This window comes from Pneumocystis carinii (assembly GCF_001477545.1).
Source record: "Pneumocystis carinii B80 chromosome Unknown supercont1.3, whole genome shotgun sequence".
NCBI lineage: Eukaryota > Fungi > Ascomycota > Pneumocystomycetes > Pneumocystales > Pneumocystaceae > Pneumocystis > Pneumocystis carinii.
Window position 1 is genome coordinate 441,632 of NW_017264715.1, and position 19,718 is coordinate 461,349.

At 27.3% G+C, this 19,718-nt stretch overlaps 14 protein-coding genes across 14 annotated transcripts; 8 read left to right on the forward strand and 6 right to left on the reverse strand.

Annotated features, from left to right (window-relative positions):
- Positions 1 to 239: 239 nt before the first annotated feature.
- Positions 240 to 1,562, forward strand: T552_00798 (hypothetical protein; the record flags this gene model as incomplete). Its single annotated transcript, XM_018369399.1, has 8 exons — positions 240 to 467; positions 518 to 724; positions 773 to 860; positions 916 to 1,195; positions 1,241 to 1,252; positions 1,299 to 1,341; positions 1,383 to 1,513; positions 1,556 to 1,562. 8 exons carry the CDS (start codon positions 240 to 242, stop codon positions 1,560 to 1,562), a joined length of 996 nt encoding a protein of 331 aa, XP_018227116.1.
- Positions 1,563 to 1,730: 168 nt separating this feature from the next.
- T552_00799 (hypothetical protein) lies at positions 1,731 to 2,406 on the forward strand. The gene is made up of 6 exons (XM_018369400.1): positions 1,731 to 1,776; positions 1,822 to 1,910; positions 1,954 to 2,028; positions 2,072 to 2,189; positions 2,231 to 2,305; positions 2,346 to 2,406. Exons 2-6 carry the CDS (start codon positions 1,824 to 1,826, stop codon positions 2,360 to 2,362), a joined length of 372 nt encoding a protein of 123 aa, XP_018227117.1. The 5' UTR covers positions 1,731 to 1,776; positions 1,822 to 1,823; the 3' UTR covers positions 2,363 to 2,406.
- Positions 2,407 to 2,703: 297 nt separating this feature from the next.
- Positions 2,704 to 3,829, forward strand: T552_00800 (hypothetical protein; the record flags this gene model as incomplete). The annotated part of the gene is made up of 8 exons (XM_018369401.1): positions 2,704 to 2,715; positions 2,760 to 2,934; positions 2,993 to 3,169; positions 3,237 to 3,308; positions 3,362 to 3,436; positions 3,484 to 3,611; positions 3,662 to 3,724; positions 3,776 to 3,829. The coding sequence occupies 8 exons, from the start codon at positions 2,704 to 2,706 to the stop codon at positions 3,827 to 3,829; spliced, it is 756 nt and encodes a 251-aa protein (XP_018227118.1).
- A 79-nt stretch (positions 3,830 to 3,908) lies between these two features.
- Positions 3,909 to 4,400, reverse strand: T552_00801 (hypothetical protein; the record flags this gene model as incomplete). The annotated part of the gene is made up of 4 exons (XM_018369402.1): positions 3,909 to 3,937; positions 3,979 to 4,086; positions 4,134 to 4,168; positions 4,216 to 4,400. The coding sequence occupies 4 exons, from the start codon at positions 4,398 to 4,400 to the stop codon at positions 3,909 to 3,911; spliced, it is 357 nt and encodes a 118-aa protein (XP_018227119.1).
- A 437-nt stretch (positions 4,401 to 4,837) lies between these two features.
- Positions 4,838 to 6,797, forward strand: T552_00802 (mitochondrial-processing peptidase subunit beta). The gene is made up of 10 exons (XM_018369403.1): positions 4,838 to 4,864; positions 4,915 to 5,096; positions 5,146 to 5,553; positions 5,601 to 5,960; positions 6,001 to 6,085; positions 6,133 to 6,175; positions 6,219 to 6,264; positions 6,313 to 6,662; positions 6,706 to 6,721; positions 6,767 to 6,797. Exons 2-8 carry the CDS (start codon positions 4,934 to 4,936, stop codon positions 6,390 to 6,392), a joined length of 1,185 nt encoding a protein of 394 aa, XP_018227120.1. The 5' UTR covers positions 4,838 to 4,864; positions 4,915 to 4,933; the 3' UTR covers positions 6,393 to 6,662; positions 6,706 to 6,721; positions 6,767 to 6,797.
- A 39-nt stretch (positions 6,798 to 6,836) lies between these two features.
- Positions 6,837 to 8,601, reverse strand: T552_00803 (hypothetical protein). The gene is made up of 4 exons (XM_018369404.1): positions 8,159 to 8,601; positions 7,795 to 8,111; positions 7,375 to 7,749; positions 6,837 to 7,329 (listed from the first exon to the last, which is right to left on the reverse strand). Exons 1-4 carry the CDS (start codon positions 8,553 to 8,555, stop codon positions 6,883 to 6,885), a joined length of 1,536 nt encoding a protein of 511 aa, XP_018227121.1. The 5' UTR covers positions 8,556 to 8,601; the 3' UTR covers positions 6,837 to 6,882.
- Positions 8,602 to 9,648: 1,047 nt separating this feature from the next.
- T552_00804 (hypothetical protein) lies at positions 9,649 to 10,018 on the reverse strand. The gene has a single exon (XM_018369405.1). The coding sequence runs from the start codon at positions 9,970 to 9,972 to the stop codon at positions 9,694 to 9,696; it is 279 nt and encodes a 92-aa protein (XP_018227122.1). The 5' UTR covers positions 9,973 to 10,018; the 3' UTR covers positions 9,649 to 9,693.
- A 65-nt stretch (positions 10,019 to 10,083) lies between these two features.
- T552_00805 (septum formation protein Maf) lies at positions 10,084 to 11,258 on the forward strand. The gene is made up of 5 exons (XM_018369406.1): positions 10,084 to 10,297; positions 10,457 to 10,585; positions 10,640 to 10,946; positions 11,009 to 11,079; positions 11,127 to 11,258. The coding sequence occupies exons 1-5, from the start codon at positions 10,130 to 10,132 to the stop codon at positions 11,211 to 11,213; spliced, it is 762 nt and encodes a 253-aa protein (XP_018227123.1). The 5' UTR covers positions 10,084 to 10,129; the 3' UTR covers positions 11,214 to 11,258.
- Positions 11,259 to 11,605: 347 nt separating this feature from the next.
- T552_00806 (threonine-tRNA ligase) lies at positions 11,606 to 13,093 on the reverse strand (the record flags this gene model as incomplete). The annotated part of the gene is made up of 2 exons (XM_018369407.1): positions 11,606 to 12,476; positions 12,549 to 13,093. The coding sequence occupies 2 exons, from the start codon at positions 13,091 to 13,093 to the stop codon at positions 11,606 to 11,608; spliced, it is 1,416 nt and encodes a 471-aa protein (XP_018227124.1).
- A 124-nt stretch (positions 13,094 to 13,217) lies between these two features.
- T552_00807 (hypothetical protein) lies at positions 13,218 to 14,013 on the forward strand (the record flags this gene model as incomplete). The annotated part of the gene is made up of 4 exons (XM_018369408.1): positions 13,218 to 13,270; positions 13,317 to 13,457; positions 13,500 to 13,516; positions 13,559 to 14,013. 4 exons carry the CDS (start codon positions 13,218 to 13,220, stop codon positions 14,011 to 14,013), a joined length of 666 nt encoding a protein of 221 aa, XP_018227125.1.
- A 166-nt stretch (positions 14,014 to 14,179) lies between these two features.
- On the reverse strand, positions 14,180 to 15,868 carry T552_00808 (hypothetical protein). Its single transcript, XM_018369409.1, has 9 exons — positions 15,785 to 15,868; positions 15,358 to 15,732; positions 15,202 to 15,310; positions 15,023 to 15,159; positions 14,878 to 14,975; positions 14,708 to 14,835; positions 14,434 to 14,662; positions 14,269 to 14,385; positions 14,180 to 14,221 (listed from the first exon to the last, which is right to left on the reverse strand). The coding sequence occupies exons 1-8, from the start codon at positions 15,824 to 15,826 to the stop codon at positions 14,271 to 14,273; spliced, it is 1,233 nt and encodes a 410-aa protein (XP_018227126.1). The 5' UTR covers positions 15,827 to 15,868; the 3' UTR covers positions 14,180 to 14,221; positions 14,269 to 14,270.
- A 397-nt stretch (positions 15,869 to 16,265) lies between these two features.
- T552_00809 (hypothetical protein) lies at positions 16,266 to 16,677 on the forward strand (the record flags this gene model as incomplete). The annotated part of the gene is made up of 2 exons (XM_018369410.1): positions 16,266 to 16,431; positions 16,475 to 16,677. 2 exons carry the CDS (start codon positions 16,266 to 16,268, stop codon positions 16,627 to 16,629), a joined length of 321 nt encoding a protein of 106 aa, XP_018227127.1. The 3' UTR covers positions 16,630 to 16,677.
- Positions 16,678 to 17,712: 1,035 nt separating this feature from the next.
- On the forward strand, positions 17,713 to 18,405 carry T552_00810 (hypothetical protein). The gene is made up of 4 exons (XM_018369411.1): positions 17,713 to 17,799; positions 17,847 to 17,895; positions 17,936 to 18,187; positions 18,230 to 18,405. The coding sequence occupies exons 1-4, from the start codon at positions 17,759 to 17,761 to the stop codon at positions 18,359 to 18,361; spliced, it is 474 nt and encodes a 157-aa protein (XP_018227128.1). The 5' UTR covers positions 17,713 to 17,758; the 3' UTR covers positions 18,362 to 18,405.
- Positions 18,406 to 18,714: 309 nt separating this feature from the next.
- On the reverse strand, positions 18,715 to 19,695 carry T552_00811 (hypothetical protein; the record flags this gene model as incomplete). The annotated part of the gene is made up of 3 exons (XM_018369412.1): positions 18,715 to 19,137; positions 19,184 to 19,576; positions 19,627 to 19,695. 3 exons carry the CDS (start codon positions 19,693 to 19,695, stop codon positions 18,715 to 18,717), a joined length of 885 nt encoding a protein of 294 aa, XP_018227129.1.
- Between the last annotated feature and the right edge of the window lie 23 nt (positions 19,696 to 19,718).

Below are 19,718 nucleotides of genomic sequence, written 5' to 3' on the forward strand. Positions count from 1 at the left end.
TTTTGTGTTTTTATATTAACGACTAAAACTACAATTCAAAATTTTTCACTATTTATTATATTTCAAATTAAGGAATCAGGAGATCAGAAGTCTTTTATTACAAACTATTCTTCAGAAAGGAAAAAGAAGGCTTAAACAATTATATATTAGATTTATTATATGATTTTTATCTATAAATTTATTAAAATTTCGAATCTCGTATAATTTTCTTTAAAAATTAACTTATAAATCCTTAGAATATGGAGAAAAGTGAGTTAAGTCAACATGATATTAGGTATTATGATTCATATTCTCATCATGGGATTCATGAGGAAATGTTAAAAGATGAAGTTCGTACACTTTCTTATAGAGATGCTATTTATCAGAATAAACACTTATTTCAAGATAAAATTGTTTTAGATGTGGGATGTGGGACAGGAATTTTAAGTTTATTTGCAGCAAATGCAGGAGCAAAGCTTGTTATTGGTGTAAACATATTTTTTTCAGAAAAAAAAAATAGTTAATCTTTTTTATTTAGATTGACATGTCTGATATTATTGATAAAGCAGAAGAAATCGTTAAAATAAATGGGTTTTCTGATAGGATTCATTTGATTAAGGGAAGAATGGAAAATATTACTCTTCCTGTAGATAAAGTGGATATTATTGTCTCTGAATGGATGGGATATTTTCTTTTTTATGAAAGTATGTTAGAAACTGTTCTTCTTGCTCGGGATCTATATTTGGTTTATACATTTTTATTTTTTTTTTTTACATGGCTCATAAAGCTTTAGAAAGAAGGCGGATTAATGTTTCCTAGCAAAGCCAGTATGTTCATTGCTGGTATTGAAGACGCTGAATATAAAGAAGAAAAAATTGGATGTGAGTTTCCTATATTATATTTATTTATTTTTTTTTGGTTCATAATTACTTATAGTTTGGAACAATGTATATGGATTCAATTTTACACCTATTCAAAAACTTGCCATGAAAGAACCTTTAGTTGATACTGTAGAACTTCGAGCAGTTGTTACTGATCCCTATCATCTTTTAACATTGGATTTATATACTACTAAAAAAGAAGATCTTTCATTTACAAAAAAATGGGAATTAAAAGCACGAAAAAAAGATTATATTCATGCAATTATTGCATGGTTTGATATAGAATTTCATTCCTCTGGAAAACCTGTTCGCTTCAGTACTGGACCACATGCTAGGTACTTTTAAATTCATTTTTAATTTTTAAATTAAACGTATCTTAGATATACACATTGGTAAATATTTATTTTACATTTCTTTTTTATCTTATTTTATAAAAAGGAAGCAAACAATTTTTTATTTAAACCATACCATTGATATTGATGTAATTTTATCTATTTTTTATATTTCATTCATTTTCTTTAGGAAGGTCAAACTATACAAGGTGCAATAACTAGTCTTCAAAATGAAAAAAATTACAGAGATTTAGATATCGTCATTGAATATACATTTCAAAACTCTGAAACTCTAATTCATGATACCTGTTCATACTTCATGTTTGTCATTTCTTACATTATTTTTTTTTTAATATCTTTTAGGTCTTAACTAACTTTTCAATATATTTTAAAAAAAATACATAAATTCTACTTGTACTATATTGTTTCATATATATTTATTTATTTAAGAGCCTTTTCATATTCTTTTAATATCTTTTTATTTTTATTATATTTTTTATCTAACTGACTATTAACGTCAAAAAAATTTTAAGTTACCAAGATTTTTAAATTCTGAGCTTTTTTACCAATTAATAGATAAATAAGTTATTATAATCCCTTGTTTTATTGTCTTAGAATTAATTAAATAGTTATGGGCTTTAGAAAGAAAAAGGTAGCAACACGTTCAGCCATTTCAGATGTGGTTACAAGAGATTATACAATTCATTTGCATAAAAGAGTTTTTTTGCCGCTAAATATTGCTAAAACTAACATAATATTAGCTTCATGGGTGCTCCTTTAGAAAACGTGCTCCAAGAGCTATCAAATGTATTAGAAAATTTGCAGAATTGCATATGGTTTTTTTGTTAAGAAATATCATTGGAAATTAATAATTTTCAGGGAACAAAAGATGTTCGCCTTGATCCGCAGTTAAATAAAGAGGTGTTTAAGTCTGGAATTAAGTCTGTTCCTCATCGTATGAGGCTTCGTTTATCAAGAAAACGAAATGATCAAGAAAGTATATTTTTTCATATTTTTTGGCTTAAATCAACCTTTTAGATGCAAAGGAAAAACTCTACACATATGTTCAGGTTGTAAGTGTTCCAAATGGTGCAAAAGGGCTTCAAACTACAGGTTTTTTTTTAATTTTTTTTTTTTATTTAACTTTTTCAAGTTGTTGAAAATATTTAAGATTTTAATCAATTTTTTTATAATTAAATAACTTAATACATAGATTATAAATTATTTTTGTCATCTTTTTTCTAGTTTCTGTATTTTTTTTTTGCCTTTGTTCTTTCCATAGGTTACTTGACGATTAAGTAAAATCCTTATATTTGACTAATAAAATAATGCATATTAATGTTCCCTAAATATACTCGTAGTGCGTTTTATCTTGGTTTAACAGGCTTGGTGGGCTTGGGTCTCTATCATTTGTTTCAAAATAAATGCCCTTTTTCCAGGATTTTTCAATGCAAAAAAGTTACTCTAGAACCTACATTTTCTGATAATAAGACTTGGGTTGATCTGAAAGTATGGCTGTCATTGTTTTTAAGGAGTTTTTCCAGGCTTTTTTCTTATATCTTTTTAGTTGTCAAAAATTACAGATGTAAACCATAATTGCAAGATTTTTCGCTTTGATCTTCCATCAAAGAATCATATTTCAGGTATTCATGTGGCATCAGCTCTTTTAGTACAGTTTCAATTGCCTTCTCAGCCGCCTGTTATTAGAGCTTATACTCCAATATCATCAGAAGAAACATTGGGTATTATTTATAAATGTTTTAGTTATTATAATACATGAATTGATTGGTTATAATAAAGGGTATATGGATCTTCTTATTAAAAAGTATGAGAATGGGCCTATGAGTTCATATATTCATAATATGAAAATTAATGATAAATTGTCATTTAAAGGACCAATTCCTAAGTATTATTGGACACCAAATAAACATGATCGAATTTATATGATTGCGGGTGGGACTGGTATAACGCCAATGTGTAAGAAAGCACTTTTATTTAAATTTTAATATTTTGTTTTATTTTTTGCTTATTATGAAATAATTAGATCAACTTATTCGAAAGATTTTTAAGGAAAAGGAAGACAAGACAGATGTTACTCTTATTTTTGCAAATGAAAGTATATTGTTAGACTTTTTTTTTAATTTGATATTTTTTAGATTGCAAAACGAGATATTTTATTACATGAAGAGCTTGAACAACTAAAAAAGACATATCCTTCTAGGTTTCATGTAACTTATCTTTTAGGTAACATTATTTGAAATAATTATACATTTATATAACATTTAACAAAGATGAACCACCTGAAAATTGGGATGGTGTTTCAGGAAGAGTAAATAAAAGTCTTCTTGAATCTATTCTTCCTGGTCCTTCATCACAGAATATCAAAATTTTTGTTTGTGGACCACTTGGATTTTATCAGGTATGTTTTCTTTGATTTATTAAATAATATTTTAATTCTTTTTAAAAAAGGCCATCAGTGGTGTAAAACGCTCTGCAACAGATCAAGGAGATTTAGAAGGTATACTTAAAGAGGTATGTTTTCTTATAAAATATAGTTTAAAATCAATTGACTCATTTATATAGCTTGGATACGATAAAGAACAGGTTAAACTTATTAAATACATAAGATATATGTAACATTCATAGGTCTTTAAATTTTAGAAATATTTTATTCTTTATAATTATAAAAAAAATTGTATATATACTACAGGTTCATTTATGCCTTCCATATACGCTTAATTCCCTCTAAAAATAAGTCATAATTCTAATACAAAAATGATGTTTACCAGTAATTCCAACATCATTTGTTTCAAATTCATAAAGTCCTGCAAAAACAAGACCTGTTGCTCCTCGCAACACCCATCTCATAAATGTAGAAAAGGACCCATATTCACCTATATTTTTTTAGTTTTCTTTCCTTTAAAAACTATCAATCCTATACGTTTAGGAAAATAATCAGTAATACATGCATCAAATCTAACATTTATAAAAAAAAAAAAAAAATACATCAAACATAAACACACCCAATATAAGAATGAACAACCAGTCCTAATGAAAGAATTGCATCAAAAATAGGCGTCGTACTTGATCCCACAAAAGGTGCCAACACTAATGGTACTAATGTCAAAGAAATAAACCGCTCAAATGTCCAATGGTAACTCCCATGTATAGGAGATGGTAAAGGTGTAGGTGATGGGTCTTCTATCATTATTTTTTCTTCAAAAAATAGGTAAAACCAATATACCATTTACTGAACCTATAACAACCTCTTTTTCACCAATTTTAAGCCAAATAAACCCGAAAAAAAGGAATAGACTTACGAGGAGGTGCTTTACCAAGACCTTGCTTCATAAAAAATGCCTTAAACTCGTTTGGATTCCCTTAAAAAACATTCATTTTAGTAATTTACTTATTCTTCAAAAAAATAGGCTTACATGTATGAAATTTCACCGCTCGAAAACACAGCGTATTTAAAAAAGGCCTCCCATTTATATTACTTCTTTTTATAAGCGTTTTAGACATAGATTCTGCTTGTTTTAAAATTTCAATATTTTTTTAAATATTTCTTAGTTACGTCGAGCCCATCTCAACCTCAAAAAATTTTAAAAACCTATAAAAGCTCTGTAAACCCCTATAATAAACTAGAAAACGAATATATATATATACAACCATGTATAAACAGGTTAATATGTTATTTTTACTTTTTTGACCGGTTTAAATAGAGTAATTAACGCTCAGAAAATGAAATCTCAACTTAAACTTACAAAGTCAATGTTAAGGAGATTAATACATGGAAAAAACAATATAAATCGTCTTATTTATAATGGTTCATCTAAAAACTATGCATCAATCTCTGGATTTATCCCGAAAACTGAAACAACGACGCTTTCTAATGGGTTTACTGGTTTTTTGATATTTAGCTGGTATATTAGGAGATAATTGATAATATATAGTCGCAACAGAGTCATTTCCTTATGCAAAGACAGCTACAGTAGGTGTCTGGATTGATTCGGGGTCTAGGTCGGAGTCTATAGAAAATAATGGGGTTGCCCATTTCCTTGAACATTTAGCCTTTAAAGGTACTAAAAATCGTACACAACAAGACATTGAACTCGAGATTGAGAATATGGGGGCTCATTTGAATGCCTATACAAGTCGTGAACAAACAGTGTATTATGCTAAATCGTTTCAAGATGATGTTCCTAAAGTAGTGGATATTCTTGCAGATATTTTGCAAAATTCCAAGTTTGAACCGTCATCTATTGAAAGGGAACGAGATGTGATACTTAGGGAGCAAGAGGAAGTTGATAAGCAAACAGAAGAGGTTGTTTTTGATCATTTACATGCAACAGCATATCAAGGTATTAATTGTCTTTTTTTACTGAATAATATGATTTATTAAATCCAGGACATCCATTGGGATGTACTATTCTTGGTCCAAAAGAGAATATTCTTTCAATAAAACATGAGCATCTTGTTTCTTATATTAATGAAAATTATACAGCAGATCGTATGGTTTTGGTTGGAGCAGGAGGTGTTTCGCACGAACAACTTGTGGAATTGGCGGAGAAATACTTTTCTAATCTCCCAGTTTCACCGAATCCGCTTGATATTGGATCATCACGAGGTGTAGCGCCTAAATTTACAGGATCAGAAGTAAGAATTAGAGATGATACCTCACCAACTGCAAATATTGCTATTGCAGTTGAGGGTGTTTCTTGGAAGCATCCTGATTATTGGGTAATGTTAGTAATGCAGGCAATAGTAGGTAGGGTTACTTTTGAATCTTAACAATATACTAATTTTAGGTAATTGGGACCGTACATTAGGTTCAGCTTCACATCTTAGTAGTAAACTAAGTGGAATTGTTTCAAAATATAATCTTGCAAATAAGTAAGTTTTAAAATAAAAAAATTATTTCAAAAAAATAATAAAAAAAGTTTTATGTCGTTTTCAACCAGCTATTCTGATACAGGTCTTTGGGTAAGTAATATATACTCTATACTTCCACAATTTTAATATACAGGGTATTTATCTTGTCTCTGAAAATTTAACAGGTTTGGATGATTTAGGTAAGTATTTTAAAACTAGTATTTACTTTAATTAATGTTCTTCTATAGTCCATTTTGCATTAAAGGAAAGCTTTATTTTCTATAATAAATATATTGTTTTTAATATAAATAGGAATGGTGTCGTTTAAGTCGTTCTGTTACAAAGCCAGAAGTCGAAAGAGCGAAAGCTCAGTTAAAAGCATGTCTTCTTTTAGGTTTAGACGGAACTACTGCTGTTGCAGAAGATATTGGACGGCAAATTGTTACATGTGGTAGACGTATGACACCGTATGAAATAGATAAACAAATTTCGAAGATTACAGAAAAAGATATTCAAAGAGTAGCACAAGATAAACTATGGGATGCGGATATTGCTATTACTGCAATTGGATCCATTGAAGGATTACTCGATTATAATCGTAAGTTTTCTTAACTTTTTATATCAATATTTATTATTTATAGGCATCTCTGCAAACATGTTTGTGAGCTTCTATACAAAAATTTCTTATTAATTTTTATATAGGTCACTTAATAGATGGTAAATGTAACAAATTAACATATTAAGAAACGAATTATTAATATTTACTTTTATTACTAATGTTTTATTTAATCTGTACTAAAATACATTCAATAAACAAACTATATGTCACCCTCAATTATGTTTTCATCTGTTTTTATATTATCTAAATCATCATAAATTGTACTCATAGGTAATCGTGTATATTTTTCGATAGGTGTAAATATTGATCCTACTTTTTCAACCCATTTTTTTCTTCGTTCTAATAAAGCTTGTATATGGTTGCTTAATCCTATTCTTCCAGCACCAATGTCAGAAGAACCTATACTTCCTATTACCCTTTTCTTTTTTGCTTCAATACTTCTAGATCTTTTTAAAAAGGCTTGTTCAACTTGTTTGTTAAGATCATTTAAAACGATAGAATATTCCTGGTATGCGAGATGTTCTTTTACCAATTCTCTTAATTTACTCTTTCTTGCTGAATTGATTGCACATTGATGTCTCAATTGAGATTGTAAAGATCGTAAATTTGACGATATTTCATCATCTTCCCGATTATTCCAATTGATCTATAAGACTTAGACAAAATACTTAAAACTAAAACTAAAACACACATCATCATCACCCAATATACCTATATATTTAAGCTCTTTTTTTAATCTTTCTTCGAAATTATGATAATCTACTTTAATACTAGGAATTTTCCAACAAGAATTATACAAGTCTGTATCTTTTTCATCCTCTTCCATTTTTTGCTCATCATCTAAAGCATCCTCTTTTAACATTCCACTCAAAAGTCTTTCTAATAGCGGACCACATGATATTTCCTCAGTAAATAAATGTTCATCCGTTAGTTGATCTGGTGATCCATATGGAATAGAAGAAAGAGAGAAATTAGAAGAAATCATACCAGCTAAATCTTCTGAAGCCCAACTATTTTCGGAAAATATGCCTAATGGAGGAATCATATATGTTGCTAGCTCTTCTTCCTAACAAATTTTAAATATATTTCGTCCATAGAATAATAAACATACCTCGTCTTTTAAAAATAAAAGGTCCTCTTCAGAAAAAGGACGATAAAAAGAATCAAGATATGCATAATAAGTAGATATAGATATTTGTATAGGCGCTTTAACTTTAGAGAAATCCTCATTAACAGGTTCACCAGGAAGCTTATCAGAAAGATCAACTGTAGGAAAATATGAAACTCCTAAAAATTGTTTAAGCTTTTGAGGGTCCGAAATTTTTAAGATTTCATCATAAAAATATTCTTTATTAGAAAAAACCGTGCTAAGTGATTCTTGAGGCATCTGAATATTTTTAAAAAATTCAGGAGGACTTTGCTCCAATACTATGCTTATTAGCAAAATAATAATAATACATAATATGGAAATTAACATTTTTTTTGTTCAAGTTCTGTTTCTTCTCTAATATATTCATTTGACAATTGAGATGTTTGGAATACATTATCTTGTTCATTTGAGGAACTTTTTTTAGATTCAATAATAGAAATCTCGCCTTGGTTAGTCTTTTTATTAATTTCTGATTCATATAAAAGCCATTTTTTATATTTTGTTTGCAAATCTTGGAAATTTCGTTGCAAAGTATTCTGTTTTTTTTGAATTTTTACCAAAAGTTCTTTAATACTTTCTCCTAATCCACATAACTGCTTAATATTAGGAATATCACTGCTCTGACTATTGTTGCTAGAACAGTTGCTATTAAGATATATACTAAATAGTGATCGATCTTCTGATAATTTACCATGGGCTAATTCATCATCTAATAAACCCATAATAACAACTTTCAAGTTGTATATCAGCGCAAAGCGCTATAAAACGTGTATAGTTCTCTATATTCTTTTTTTATGTAAAATATCTCCCAAATATTATTTTTTTAACTAAAATCCTAATTTTCAAAGACTGTAAAGGGATTAAACCCAGTTATAAAGAATAATATCAAATATATGTCTTTAAAAACATGTGTTTCTTATAAATAAGGTGATAAATCCTGAATTACTCAAAAAAAAATAAATCATAATCTTTTTACATAAAAAAAAAACTATTTTTCTTAAAATTTAGCTTTAAAATTCCTGGAAAAAAGGTTACCTAATAAATATTGCCTAAAGAAAATTAATATAATCTCAATTATTGAGATTTCTTCTATTTATAATGTCTTTTTAGATTTAAAATATTTTTTTGACGTTGAGCTGTCAGAAGACCGATACTAAAAAACGTAATAATAAACTCTCTTAATAATATTTCTACTGCCAATTACTTTAAGCATAAAATAACACTTCAATAAGATTTTGAATATTATATATGCGTCAATTAACCATATATATGCGTATTATATATCCCTATTACTTGTATTTTTCATTAATTCCTTATATATATATAAATCCATATTAAATTTATCCAATATATTAACCAAATCTTATACAGAAACGTATTTAAAAAAACTTGTTTTAAAAGGTTATAGTCATGAACTTGATAAAGGTATTTTTATTACATCGTACCAATTGCTATTAATAAAGAAAATATATTTTAAATACTTATTAATTTATAAATCAATTTTAGTAATAACAATAAAGATAAGATATATAAAACATAGTAGATAAATTTATTCAATAGAAAAGCAACCTTGTTATATGTTGATCTATAAAAATACAAAAATAACTAAGATAAATATAAAAAATCACCGTTATATGCTTATTTTGTCGTGTTTAAAAAAAAGGCATATTAATATATCATATTAATATAGCCTATTAATATAGCCTATTAAAATAGCGATTTAAAAAGCGATTTAAGATTTATCTTGTATCAAATAGCTACATTTTTCTATATATGTTGCTATAGTGACTGTTTCTATGCCAACCGTTACTGCGACAACCGTTACCATGGAAACTCGTAATTACTATCAACAACCTCCTCTTATTCTTGACTAATTTCTTGTGTTTCCATTGAACGTAATGCCTCTAACCGCTGACGATTTCTACGAACTAATACTCTTTCAATATTTCTTTTTTCTATATCTGTTAATGTCTCCCAATTCTCAATTCTTGCTAATGTCCCATCTCGATTTACAACTAATGGACCCAAATTATCGAATCTTAAGGTCGATTGATGGTTTCCTGAAGACGGACCTGACATTAACATAAGTGGTTCTTTCTTGTCTTCTTCAATAATGCCATTTACAGTCTTATCTTTCATATTTTTTGAGCTTTTTTAATCTTAAATTATTTTTTTGACGTTGAGATTAGCACGGGTTGCCTAGACAACTATATAATATAGAGTGGTAGAAAATATTAAATACTTAAATTTTTGCTTTTAAAATTTATATATTTTATTGTTATTTTTATTAGAAATAATGAGTGAAAAGAAGGAATTAATGACATATTCATCAAATTCATTTGATGATCCTCCTCCTTATGAATCTATTAGTGTATTTTCAGCACCTTTACATCAACAATTAAATGGAAAACGAATAATTTTAGCTTCTACATCACCTAGAAGAAAACGATTATTGCAACAAATGGTATGAATTTTTTATTTCAGAAAAAAATTTTTTTTTTTTTCAATTTTTATACATTTAAGAGGACATATTCTTAAATATAAACGTATGAATGATGATATTTATACTATATTTTTTCAATATTTTAATTTTGGACATTTTTCTGAACAATTTTGTCTTTAGGGTTTTACAACATTTGAAATACAGGCACCAGATATATCAGAAACAGTAGATCCATCATTAGATTTAATGCCATGGGAATATTGTGTTGAAATGGCAAGTTCAAAGGCATTATGTGTTTATAAGTTGCTGGTATATTTTTTAAATATTTAAAATTATATATATAAAATATCAATAAATTTATAGGTGGATACGTCACCACCTCCAGCACTTATATTAGCAGCTGATACAGTGGTATTATCAGGTAATACAATGCTAAAAAAGCCTCGATCTCAAACAGAACAATTGGCAATTTTGAAAAAACTTCGTGATAGTAAATATCCACATAAAGTATTTACAGGAGTTGCTGTTATTGTTCCATTGAAGGTTCCTATTCAACCTGGATACAATTTAAGAACACATGTTGAAGAATCGGAAGTAACATTTGATACAACAATAACCGATGATTTTTTAGAAGCCTATGTATCATGTGGAGAAGGTGCTGATAAAGCAGGTAGGCTTATGAGTTTAATATTTTATTTGATATTCAGTTTAATTAATTATTTTTATAAAAAGGTGGTTATGGTATCCAAGGATATGGTGCTTTGTTAGTTGAATCTATCAAAGGTGATTATACAAATATTATTGTAAATTTTTGAAAATCTCTACTTTTCTTATTTTTAAACAGTATTAGGGTCTTCCACTTCGTTCTACATATAAATTAATGGAAAAAACATTGAATGAAGATGCGTATGATGATCTCTTGATTCATGATCTTTAGTCCAAAGATTAGAAGGATTATTAACAAAAATATAACTATCTTTTCATGTTGCATTAGCTGTATGGTCATACCGTAAAGCCATGAAATTACAAAAAAATACAATTGATTTTCATGGGTTATTTAATTTGCTATATTATTCATCTTTCAACACAATTATTTATTATCTGCATAGTCTTATATCTTAGTATTTCTATATACATGTTTCTTAGCATATAAATATAAACAAAAAGATTTTTATTAAGCCTTTACAATAGATTATATATTTCTATAGATATACATATATAATTAAATGAAAAACGAGCATTCCAGTGATTTATATGATTTTATAAATAAGACATTTATCACCTAGATATAAAATATTTGTTCATAAAAATGAAATTTCGTGCTTCAACTTATTCATATGATGATTCTAGTTTTAAAAACATATTATATACTTCTTTAGGCTGCATAATTTCTTGTTTTTCATTATCTCTACTTCTAATAGAAACTGTTTTCGTTTCCAATTCCCTATTACCTACAATAATGATAAAATTATATGCTTTTCCTAGTGCATTTCGAACCATTTTAGCTAGTGTCTTTTGACTTAAGTCTAAGTCTACATAAAACCTTCTTTTATACATTGATTGAATAGTATTTTTATCACTTTCTAACCCAGATATTTGATAATAAACGTCATTTGCATATTCTATATTATTTTTACCAACAGGAATAATTATTGCTTGACAAGGACTTAGCCAAAATGGCAATCGTCCGCTTGTATACTCTAATAATAATGCCATCATTCTTTCTATGGAACCAAAAATAGCTCTGTGTATAATTACTGGAGTTTTCATAACAGAAATATCTTTAGAAATATTATCTGTATTATCTTTAAAAGGCGATCTGTATTTAAGCTGGAATCTTAAAGGAAGCTGAAAATCTAATTGAATTGTAGCCATTTGATGTTTTTTACCAATTTTATCTGCCACCAAAAGATCTATTTTGGGCCCATAAAAAGCACCATCTCCATCATTATAAGACCATGGTTGCTTCGTTGCATCCAGTGCCTGCTTTAATGCCTTTTCTGCCTCTTCCCAATCTTCTAAAGTACCAATAAATTTTGGAGGTCTAGTTGATAGAAAATATTCATATGAAAAAAGCTTAAATATTGAATATATCGTCTTAATCATATTCAAAATTGATGATATTTCATCAAAAACCTGTGATCTTCTACAAAAAATATGTGCATCATCTTGATGAAATTGACGAAGTCTTGTTAATCCACTTAAAGATCCAGAAGATTCATTTCCATAGATCGGTTAGCCAAATGAAAATATGGATAATACATATATATACCGGTGTAAAGTCCCAAAATCTGCATATCTAATAGGTAAATCTCGGTATGATCTTTCCATTGATGAATACATAAGACAGTGTCCAGGACAATTCATTGGTTTTAACCCATATTCTTCATCCTGGAAACAATATGAACCTTTTTTATCATTTTCTGTAGTTCCTCTACCCTTCACTTGAAACATTTCATTTTTATAGTTTTCCAAGTGGCCACTTTTTTCCCAAAGAGTTTTTTTATAAATCATAGGACTTCTTACTTCTTCATATCCATAAATTCTAGAATAAATCCTCATAAATTCTAGTAATCTATTATATATTCGAGTACCATGTGGTAACATGAAAATAGACCCTGGTGATATATCTGATGTCATGAATAATCCATCAAAACGTCCAATAACTTGATTATCATCTGAATTACTAATATTTAATCTCTTAACTTGTGTTTTAAGTCCTCTTGTAGTTTTATTAATCCATAAGAATTTTGTCTTAATATATAAAATGACTTTTATATCCTTATAACTAGAACTATTCCAAATATAAGATAACATCCTTATACTAGAGCACTATATTTTGCTCATCACCCTAATTATAACAGTAAATCTTATCAAAACAATACTAAAAAGCCATATTTAAACCCTTAGAACTCGAATAAATTCGTTTTTTTTAAAAAAAATGAGTTCTTATCCTATTAAATCCTCTAAACTAAGCTTTAAAGGCGAGAAGAAGTCCCTTCTAATCCTTATTTCAAGTAAATGATTAATGTTTTTTTAGAAAAAGAAAAAAACGGCCATTATTAACATCTGAAAGTGTTACTGAGATCAATACAGATAAAATAGATGCCGATGACACAGAAGAAACTGGCTGGATTCGTTTAACATCTCTTGAAGATATTAATGGACCAATATTTCTGACGTAGATTTCAATATATATAAAAATATACTAATTAATATGTAGATTTCTATCATCAACCCGTAAGTTTTAAAATAAAAGAAGTATTAATACCTTTCTATTAGCAATTGCTCTTTCCTGTGATGCATATGGAAAAGTCTTTGGCATGCCTTTAGATTCTTGTGATGATTTAAATGATATTGAGCCTGATGATGTTCGTCAAGTATGGGTAAGCACCGTTCTTTCAGATACAGGAAAATACAGCTTTAAATCATCTACTGGTAAATATTTGTCATGTGATAAATATGGTTTTCTTTCAGCAAAACAAGATGCAGTTGGTTATAGTGAACAATTTGAATGTTTCCTTAAAGAAAATGGTCTTGCAATCCAAAGTGTTTATGAGAAATTTATCAGTGTTCATGAACTGGATAGTGGCATAGAAATTCGAGGAGATGCAGAAACGGTTGGATTTTGTGAGAGTTTTAGAGCAAAAATACAAGGATGTCATAAAAAGCGAAAGATTGTAGAAAAAGAAGCCACTGTAAACACAATTCGAAGAAAAGAATTAGAATCCATGTGAGTTAGAATGTTATCTGAACAATAATGAAGCTAAAATTAAGTAGGACCGGACGAAAGTTGACTAAAGAAGAAATTATACAATTGAAAGCAGCCTTTAAAGAAGTATGTAGCCTTTTTTAAGTAATATTTAACATGATTAGGGAACTTTGAATGAAGCCTTACTTGATGTATATATGAAAAAAATAGATAGTATTGAAATTGACAAGATTCTAGATTCGAGTTAAACATGGTCGTGATAAATTTGCATTTTATTAACTATTAACGATATATATAATTTATTTTTCCTAAGACTTCTAGATCAGCTTCGACTTCTTTTACTGATTTTTTAGTTTCAGTGCAAATTTCATCCATATTATGTTTACCATCTAAATATCTAATAGAATTAAGCTATATTTTTATTGTTTTTAGATTAGTTGTATACTTTAACAATGGATTATCCATATTATGGGAGTCATATGGCTCTGCTAAGAAAGGATATCTATGAATTCTATATAAGAATCCTTTTATGATCCCAAAAGATATAAAACGACGTATGTCAATTCCATTTAATGATAATCTATTTTCAATAATCCAATCTTTTAATGTAATTCCTTGTCGTAAAGAACAATATAAATGAAAAACAAATGCAAAAGATAAAGAAATATCATGTCCTAGAAACATTAAGAAAGAAATTGGAAGAAATGCAAAAGAGTTACGTGTAGAAATATATGCAAGACATTCTTCTCGAAGTGCTGAATCTTCAATTAACATATTAATGTCAGGTGTTGGTGCATAAATATTGTTAAATTTAAAAATATCGACCATAATTAAACACCCATAATATCTCATAAAATTAGTTAAAGTAGATGAGAAAATGATTATTTACAAAAGATGTTCCATGCATCGACAAACAAACATATAATCCGTATTTGTCAGTTCAGTAATTCTTCTGACAGAATTTATACCATCAATAAATGGGACAATCTGCAAGAAATAAATATCGATATCTATAAATTCAGCAATTATATTACCTTTCGAACAGTAAGATCCCAATTTACATTCATCAATAAATTCAATTGAACTGTAAGTATAGGAACTTGATGAGGTAATACTCTTGGTGGATTCGAAAACGTTGGAAATAACTTGATATTGATTGTATTTTTTTCATCTTTCCTTCAATTATAATTTTTTTTTAAAATATCCTACTTACCAATCGGTATCATACATTCACAATAGTTATTCAAATCCTCCATTATTTGCTCAATAATATTATAAATGATCATTCTTTTATTCTGATTAGATATAAAATTTCCTTGTTCCTGTATTTTTTATCAATCTTATGTTTCTATCCCATTCATTCTATTACTTCTAATGATTTAAACACTTTTGCCAATCGCTTAACTACAGGAACATAACATGAACTATCATCCTTCTCTCTAAATACAAGAGCACAATTGAATATTAATGCATTCCTTTCATATGTCCTATCAACAATACATATAGGATGTCCTAAAATTCTATATCCATTTGTACAAATCGCTACAACTCGGTCACAAAGTTTTCGTTTAGGTATAATATATTCAGATATAGGCTCAAATTCAAATAATGGCTGCTTATCTACGACATCTTCCTCTAATGTAATTGCATTAGGTGGTACTTGATATACAATCTGAGGTCCTTGAACTGGGTGAAATTGCGTGAAAAAAATTGCCACTATTTTTGTAGGAAACGCTTCATACTCCTTAATTTAATATATAATTAATATTTAAATGGATATAAGCAATATTTAAAACCCTATCTTGCTCATAACCTTCTACAAGTTCTTTTCTATCCATTGCTTGATCAAATTAACCTTTTAAAACCGGAAAAAAACCCTTATATATCTAAAAACATAAATTAATAACGTTTTTAACTTATTTTCCTCTTAAATAGGCTTGTTACCTACCAAAAATCCCTTAATTTCTTGCATCGTTTTTTTCTGTCGTTGCTCACTGCACTCAATAAATTATTATCTAATCTTATCTTGATAAAAATATATGTTAATATAGATATTTTATATATAATTAAGTTTACTTAGAAAAAAAAATAAGAATTGTCTTTGTATATTGAAGATTAGTGATTTTTATTCGTATTCTATGTATTATAGTACCAAATTTTCGTTTTTAATGTATGAATTTGTATGAATTTCATAGTATTTTTATTACCAATGATATATATATATATTGTATTTTCTTTAGTTATTTTTTTTTATTGAAATATATATATATATTATACATGGAATCACAGAAAAATATCTTGAATTATTTGGAAAAAGATCATGAAATATCTCATTCATTGCATGATTTACTTGATCCATTAATAAAAACTATGTTTTTAAATCTAAAAAATGTATATAATACAAAAAAGAAATTAAAAGAGCAATTAGATTGTCTTATAGAAAGTGATTTCATGTTTTTTTATTTATTTTTATTAAAATTTGATAGAACTTAAGATATATCTAGATCTTGTTAATTCTCATGTTCTTGAAGGTATATATTCAGATTGTATACAGCTTAAAGCAAGAATAGAACTGATTCATAAGACATTTGAAGAAATTAAATCAAGAATAGAAAAATGTTCTATTTTAAATCAATATTAATCATAATATATATATATATATCTTTTGAAAAAAATTATATATATATTTCATTGGATTTAACTATATAATTCTAGTTTTTTTCAAAGTTTTTAAAGAAAAACGTTTGAATTTGTTAATTATATCTCTTTGGGAACATAATAATTATTTTTCAGAGGTTATCAGATACATAAAATGAGTATTATAGATATAAAAATAACTAAAACATTATAATTGTTGTTTTAAAACAACATTTCTAAATACATAACCTCTTAATTGAATAGTTATAGATATCTATAATCTAATAACGTAAGTTAAACCTTGTTTTTTATAACTTATTATTTTATTAAGATATAATTTCTAAAAAAAATACAGTAATATCAAATATTATAAAGATTATAACAATATTGGATACTATAACGACTAAATTGACTCTTTATCTTTACATTTTATCAACTGTCGCATAATAAAAATTTAACTTTTTTATCATCTAATTATTCTAACTATTTATACATTCAAAAGCAAATTTAACACATAACTATTTACTTTCGTTTACTATATATTCACAACTCTGACTTTTATTTCTTATAAATATTTATATTATCACAAAATTTCAACTAATCATTTTCTCTTACAGAAATAAAATATATGATTAACTTATTAAATTTAATTATCATATAAATTAAAGGTTTTCTAATCTATATCAGGCTATAATACTTAAAATCAGACCCTTTTTATCTCAATTAAATCATCAAATCTTCAATTATAAATTACAAAAAATATCTTTCTATTCAACTTTATATCAATCAAATAATAACAATATTATGACTTTTATAAAGCTTTTTATAAAGCTTTTTATAAAGCTTTTTTTATAAATTTTATTTTCAAAATTATTCATATAAACATTTAATAAATCTATAGGAATTCTTAAATTAATACTAAAATACTTATTGATCTAGGAAATTTCTTATAAAGATATAGTAATATTTAAATTTTTCATGTAACCGCTATTTAAGCGTCATAGAAGCTGAAATCTTGAAAAAAAAGGCTTTATAAGGGTCAATAAACTATCTTGGATATATACAAATATTTCTTTAATAAGGACATGTTGTTTTTTATGAATATATATATATATAATTTATAGATTAGTGAGATGGTAGTTTTGGAATCACTTTCAAGTACAGGAATTTTTAAGTTTCTATAATCTTTTATAGGAATTTTTGTTTAATATGTATATTTAGTGAAGAATGGAGTAATTGGAAAGATATTTTTGAAAATCGTTTAAAAGAGGTCAGTTTTTAAAGGAATTTATAAGATATTGAATTTTCAGAATTTATGGTTATTTGAGTTACCAAGAACCTCATCAGATATTGAGAATGGGATAGAAACGGAAGATGGATTACCTTTGAGTATGAGTCAATCGGAAAAAATGTTATTTGATCGGATCAAGAATGTTTTATTTTCTAATTTTTTAACATATCCACCTCATACAGTACAGCGTTTAGCAGAGCTTCTTTTATCGCCTAAATTACATTATAAATCATTGTCTAAATATTTAAGAGCCGTAGAGAAAACACTTATGGTAAATAATTGAAGATTCCTAAATTTTCTATAATTTTTTCAGGTAACATCAACAACTGCTGATTTTAAAATACATAATACAGATTCACAAAACCAAAGAATGAATAATAATGATTCTAGTATACCAAACTTAACGCCTGTTCCATGGATTCATTCAGATGAGAATACAAATTAAAATATATAAAATGTATTTAAAAGTATATTTCATTCTAAAAGGGTATAACAAAATATGTTTATAATACCTTTATAAACATATTAAAAAAATTTTTCAAATTTAAGTTTGAACATGGCTGTTTTATATACATACATTCATTATTAAATACGTTAATGTAAATTACAATCAATATTATGTAATCAAACCGCACTGTTAATTTATTTAGCACCTTAATAAATTTGAGTTGTTTATTAAATATGAGCTTTTTAAATCTGAAAAAAAATCCAACAAAATGAAATCAAAATGGTTCAAATCGATATATAAAATTGTATATATTAGATCAGTAAATCAAGTATTTTTTTTTTTCTTTCAAATTATTCTTCTTTCTTTTTATGTTTTTTACGTTCTTTTTTTCCTTCTTTTGTCGAAGAAGTATCCTCTTGTGAATGTTGTCCATCACTTTTTTTTTTATGCTTTCTTTTCTTTTCTTTTGAACTTTCATGTATCTCGGCAGATTCCACCACTTTTTCTTTTTTTGGAGTAGAAATGACAACTGAACTTTCTTTATTTTCTTCTTTATCTTTTTGTATAGATGGTACTTTCGTATGTGTAGCAATTGCACTTTCTTTTATTAAAGGTGGATTTTCCTGACTTTTAGGTGGGTTTTCCTGACTTTTAGATGGATTTTCATGACTTTTAGGTAGATTTTCCTGATTTTTAGATTCCGAAGAACATTTATAAGCAGTCATTTCTTTGTCATATTGTTCTCGTGCTTTTCTTGCTTCTTCCTCAAATGGCTAAAATAAATATAAGATATAAATCAACATTTAAAAAATTCTTTACCTTTCTTTCATCATCATTTAATTTAGACCATCTTTCTGCTATTTCACTAAGAATTTCTTTCTGTGTTGCTGTTTCTCCTAGGCTATCTTTAACTGCTTGGCGTGTTTTTAATTGAAATGATAAATAAGCACTCAATGGCCGTTTAGGCTGGTTTGGATCACGAACTTTTCGCTTCTTTATCTCCGTAGAATCTATTTGTAAATCTTGAACATTTTCTTGTGCCATTTGAATCTCTGGAGATGAAACTACCGAGTTTTCTACTGCGACTGGCGTTGTCGCTGCATTTTTCGCCGGTTCGCTAGGAAAAGACAAAAAAGACGGCAAATTAAAATCCTGCAGCTCTCTTGCTGCCGCGCTACATGCTTCTGAGAGCAATCGGAACGCTGATGCAAGCTTAAATACCATAATTAGTCATACATCCAAAACCCCCAAAAAAACATTACTGCCGCTTGCTTTTTTTGCCATGCTTCAATATATGATGGATCAAACTGGTTATTCTTAGATGATATCATTTAAAAATCCCCCAAATCTCTGC

Excerpts from the sequence above, each read along its gene's own strand:
- T552_00802 (XM_018369403.1), top strand. The coding sequence starts at position 4,934 with ATGAAATCTCAACTTAAACTTACAAAGTCAATGTTAAGGAGATTAATA. Across the intron at positions 5,554-5,600 it reads ACATGCAACAGCATATCAAG|GACATCCATTGGGATGTACT; the intron begins GTATTAATTGTC and ends TATTAAATCCAG. Across the intron at positions 6,086-6,132 it reads AAATATAATCTTGCAAATAA|TTTTATGTCGTTTTCAACCA; the intron begins GTAAGTTTTAAA and ends TAATAAAAAAAG.
- T552_00810 (XM_018369411.1), top strand. The coding sequence starts at position 17,759 with ATGGTAGTTTTGGAATCACTTTCAAGTACAGGAATTTTTAA. Across the intron at positions 17,800-17,846 it reads TCAAGTACAGGAATTTTTAA|TGAAGAATGGAGTAATTGGA; the intron begins GTTTCTATAATC and ends ATGTATATTTAG. Across the intron at positions 17,896-17,935 it reads TTGAAAATCGTTTAAAAGAG|AATTTATGGTTATTTGAGTT; the intron begins GTCAGTTTTTAA and ends TTGAATTTTCAG.
- T552_00805 (XM_018369406.1), top strand. The coding sequence starts at position 10,130 with ATGAGTGAAAAGAAGGAATTAATGACATATTCATCAAATTCATTTGAT. Across the intron at positions 10,586-10,639 it reads TATGTGTTTATAAGTTGCTG|GTGGATACGTCACCACCTCC; the intron begins GTATATTTTTTA and ends ATAAATTTATAG. Across the intron at positions 10,947-11,008 it reads AGAAGGTGCTGATAAAGCAG|GTGGTTATGGTATCCAAGGA; the intron begins GTAGGCTTATGA and ends TTTTATAAAAAG.
- T552_00799 (XM_018369400.1), top strand. The coding sequence starts at position 1,824 with ATGGGCTTTAGAAAGAAAAAGGTAGCAACACGTTCAGCCATTTCAGAT. Across the intron at positions 1,911-1,953 it reads CAATTCATTTGCATAAAAGA|CTTCATGGGTGCTCCTTTAG; the intron begins GTTTTTTTGCCG and ends ACATAATATTAG. Across the intron at positions 2,190-2,230 it reads AAAACGAAATGATCAAGAAA|ATGCAAAGGAAAAACTCTAC; the intron begins GTATATTTTTTC and ends TCAACCTTTTAG.
- T552_00803 (XM_018369404.1), bottom strand. The coding sequence starts at position 8,555 with ATGGGTTTATTAGATGATGAATTAGCCCATGGTAAATTATCAGAAGAT. Across the intron at positions 8,112-8,158 it reads AGAACTTGAACAAAAAAAAT|TATTGGAGCAAAGTCCTCCT; the intron begins GTTAATTTCCAT and ends TAATAAGCATAG. Across the intron at positions 7,330-7,374 it reads GTATATTGGGTGATGATGAT|ATCAATTGGAATAATCGGGA; the intron begins GTGTGTTTTAGT and ends TAAGTCTTATAG.
- T552_00808 (XM_018369409.1), bottom strand. The coding sequence starts at position 15,826 with ATGGATAGAAAAGAACTTGTAGAAGGTTATGAGCAAGATAGG. Across the intron at positions 15,733-15,784 it reads AAGGTTATGAGCAAGATAGG|GAGTATGAAGCGTTTCCTAC; the intron begins GTTTTAAATATT and ends TATTAAATTAAG. Across the intron at positions 14,976-15,022 it reads GGGATCTTACTGTTCGAAAG|ATTGTCCCATTTATTGATGG; the intron begins GTAATATAATTG and ends TATTTCTTGCAG.
- T552_00804 (XM_018369405.1), bottom strand. The coding sequence starts at position 9,972 with ATGAAAGATAAGACTGTAAATGGCATTATTGAAGAAGACAAGAAAGAA.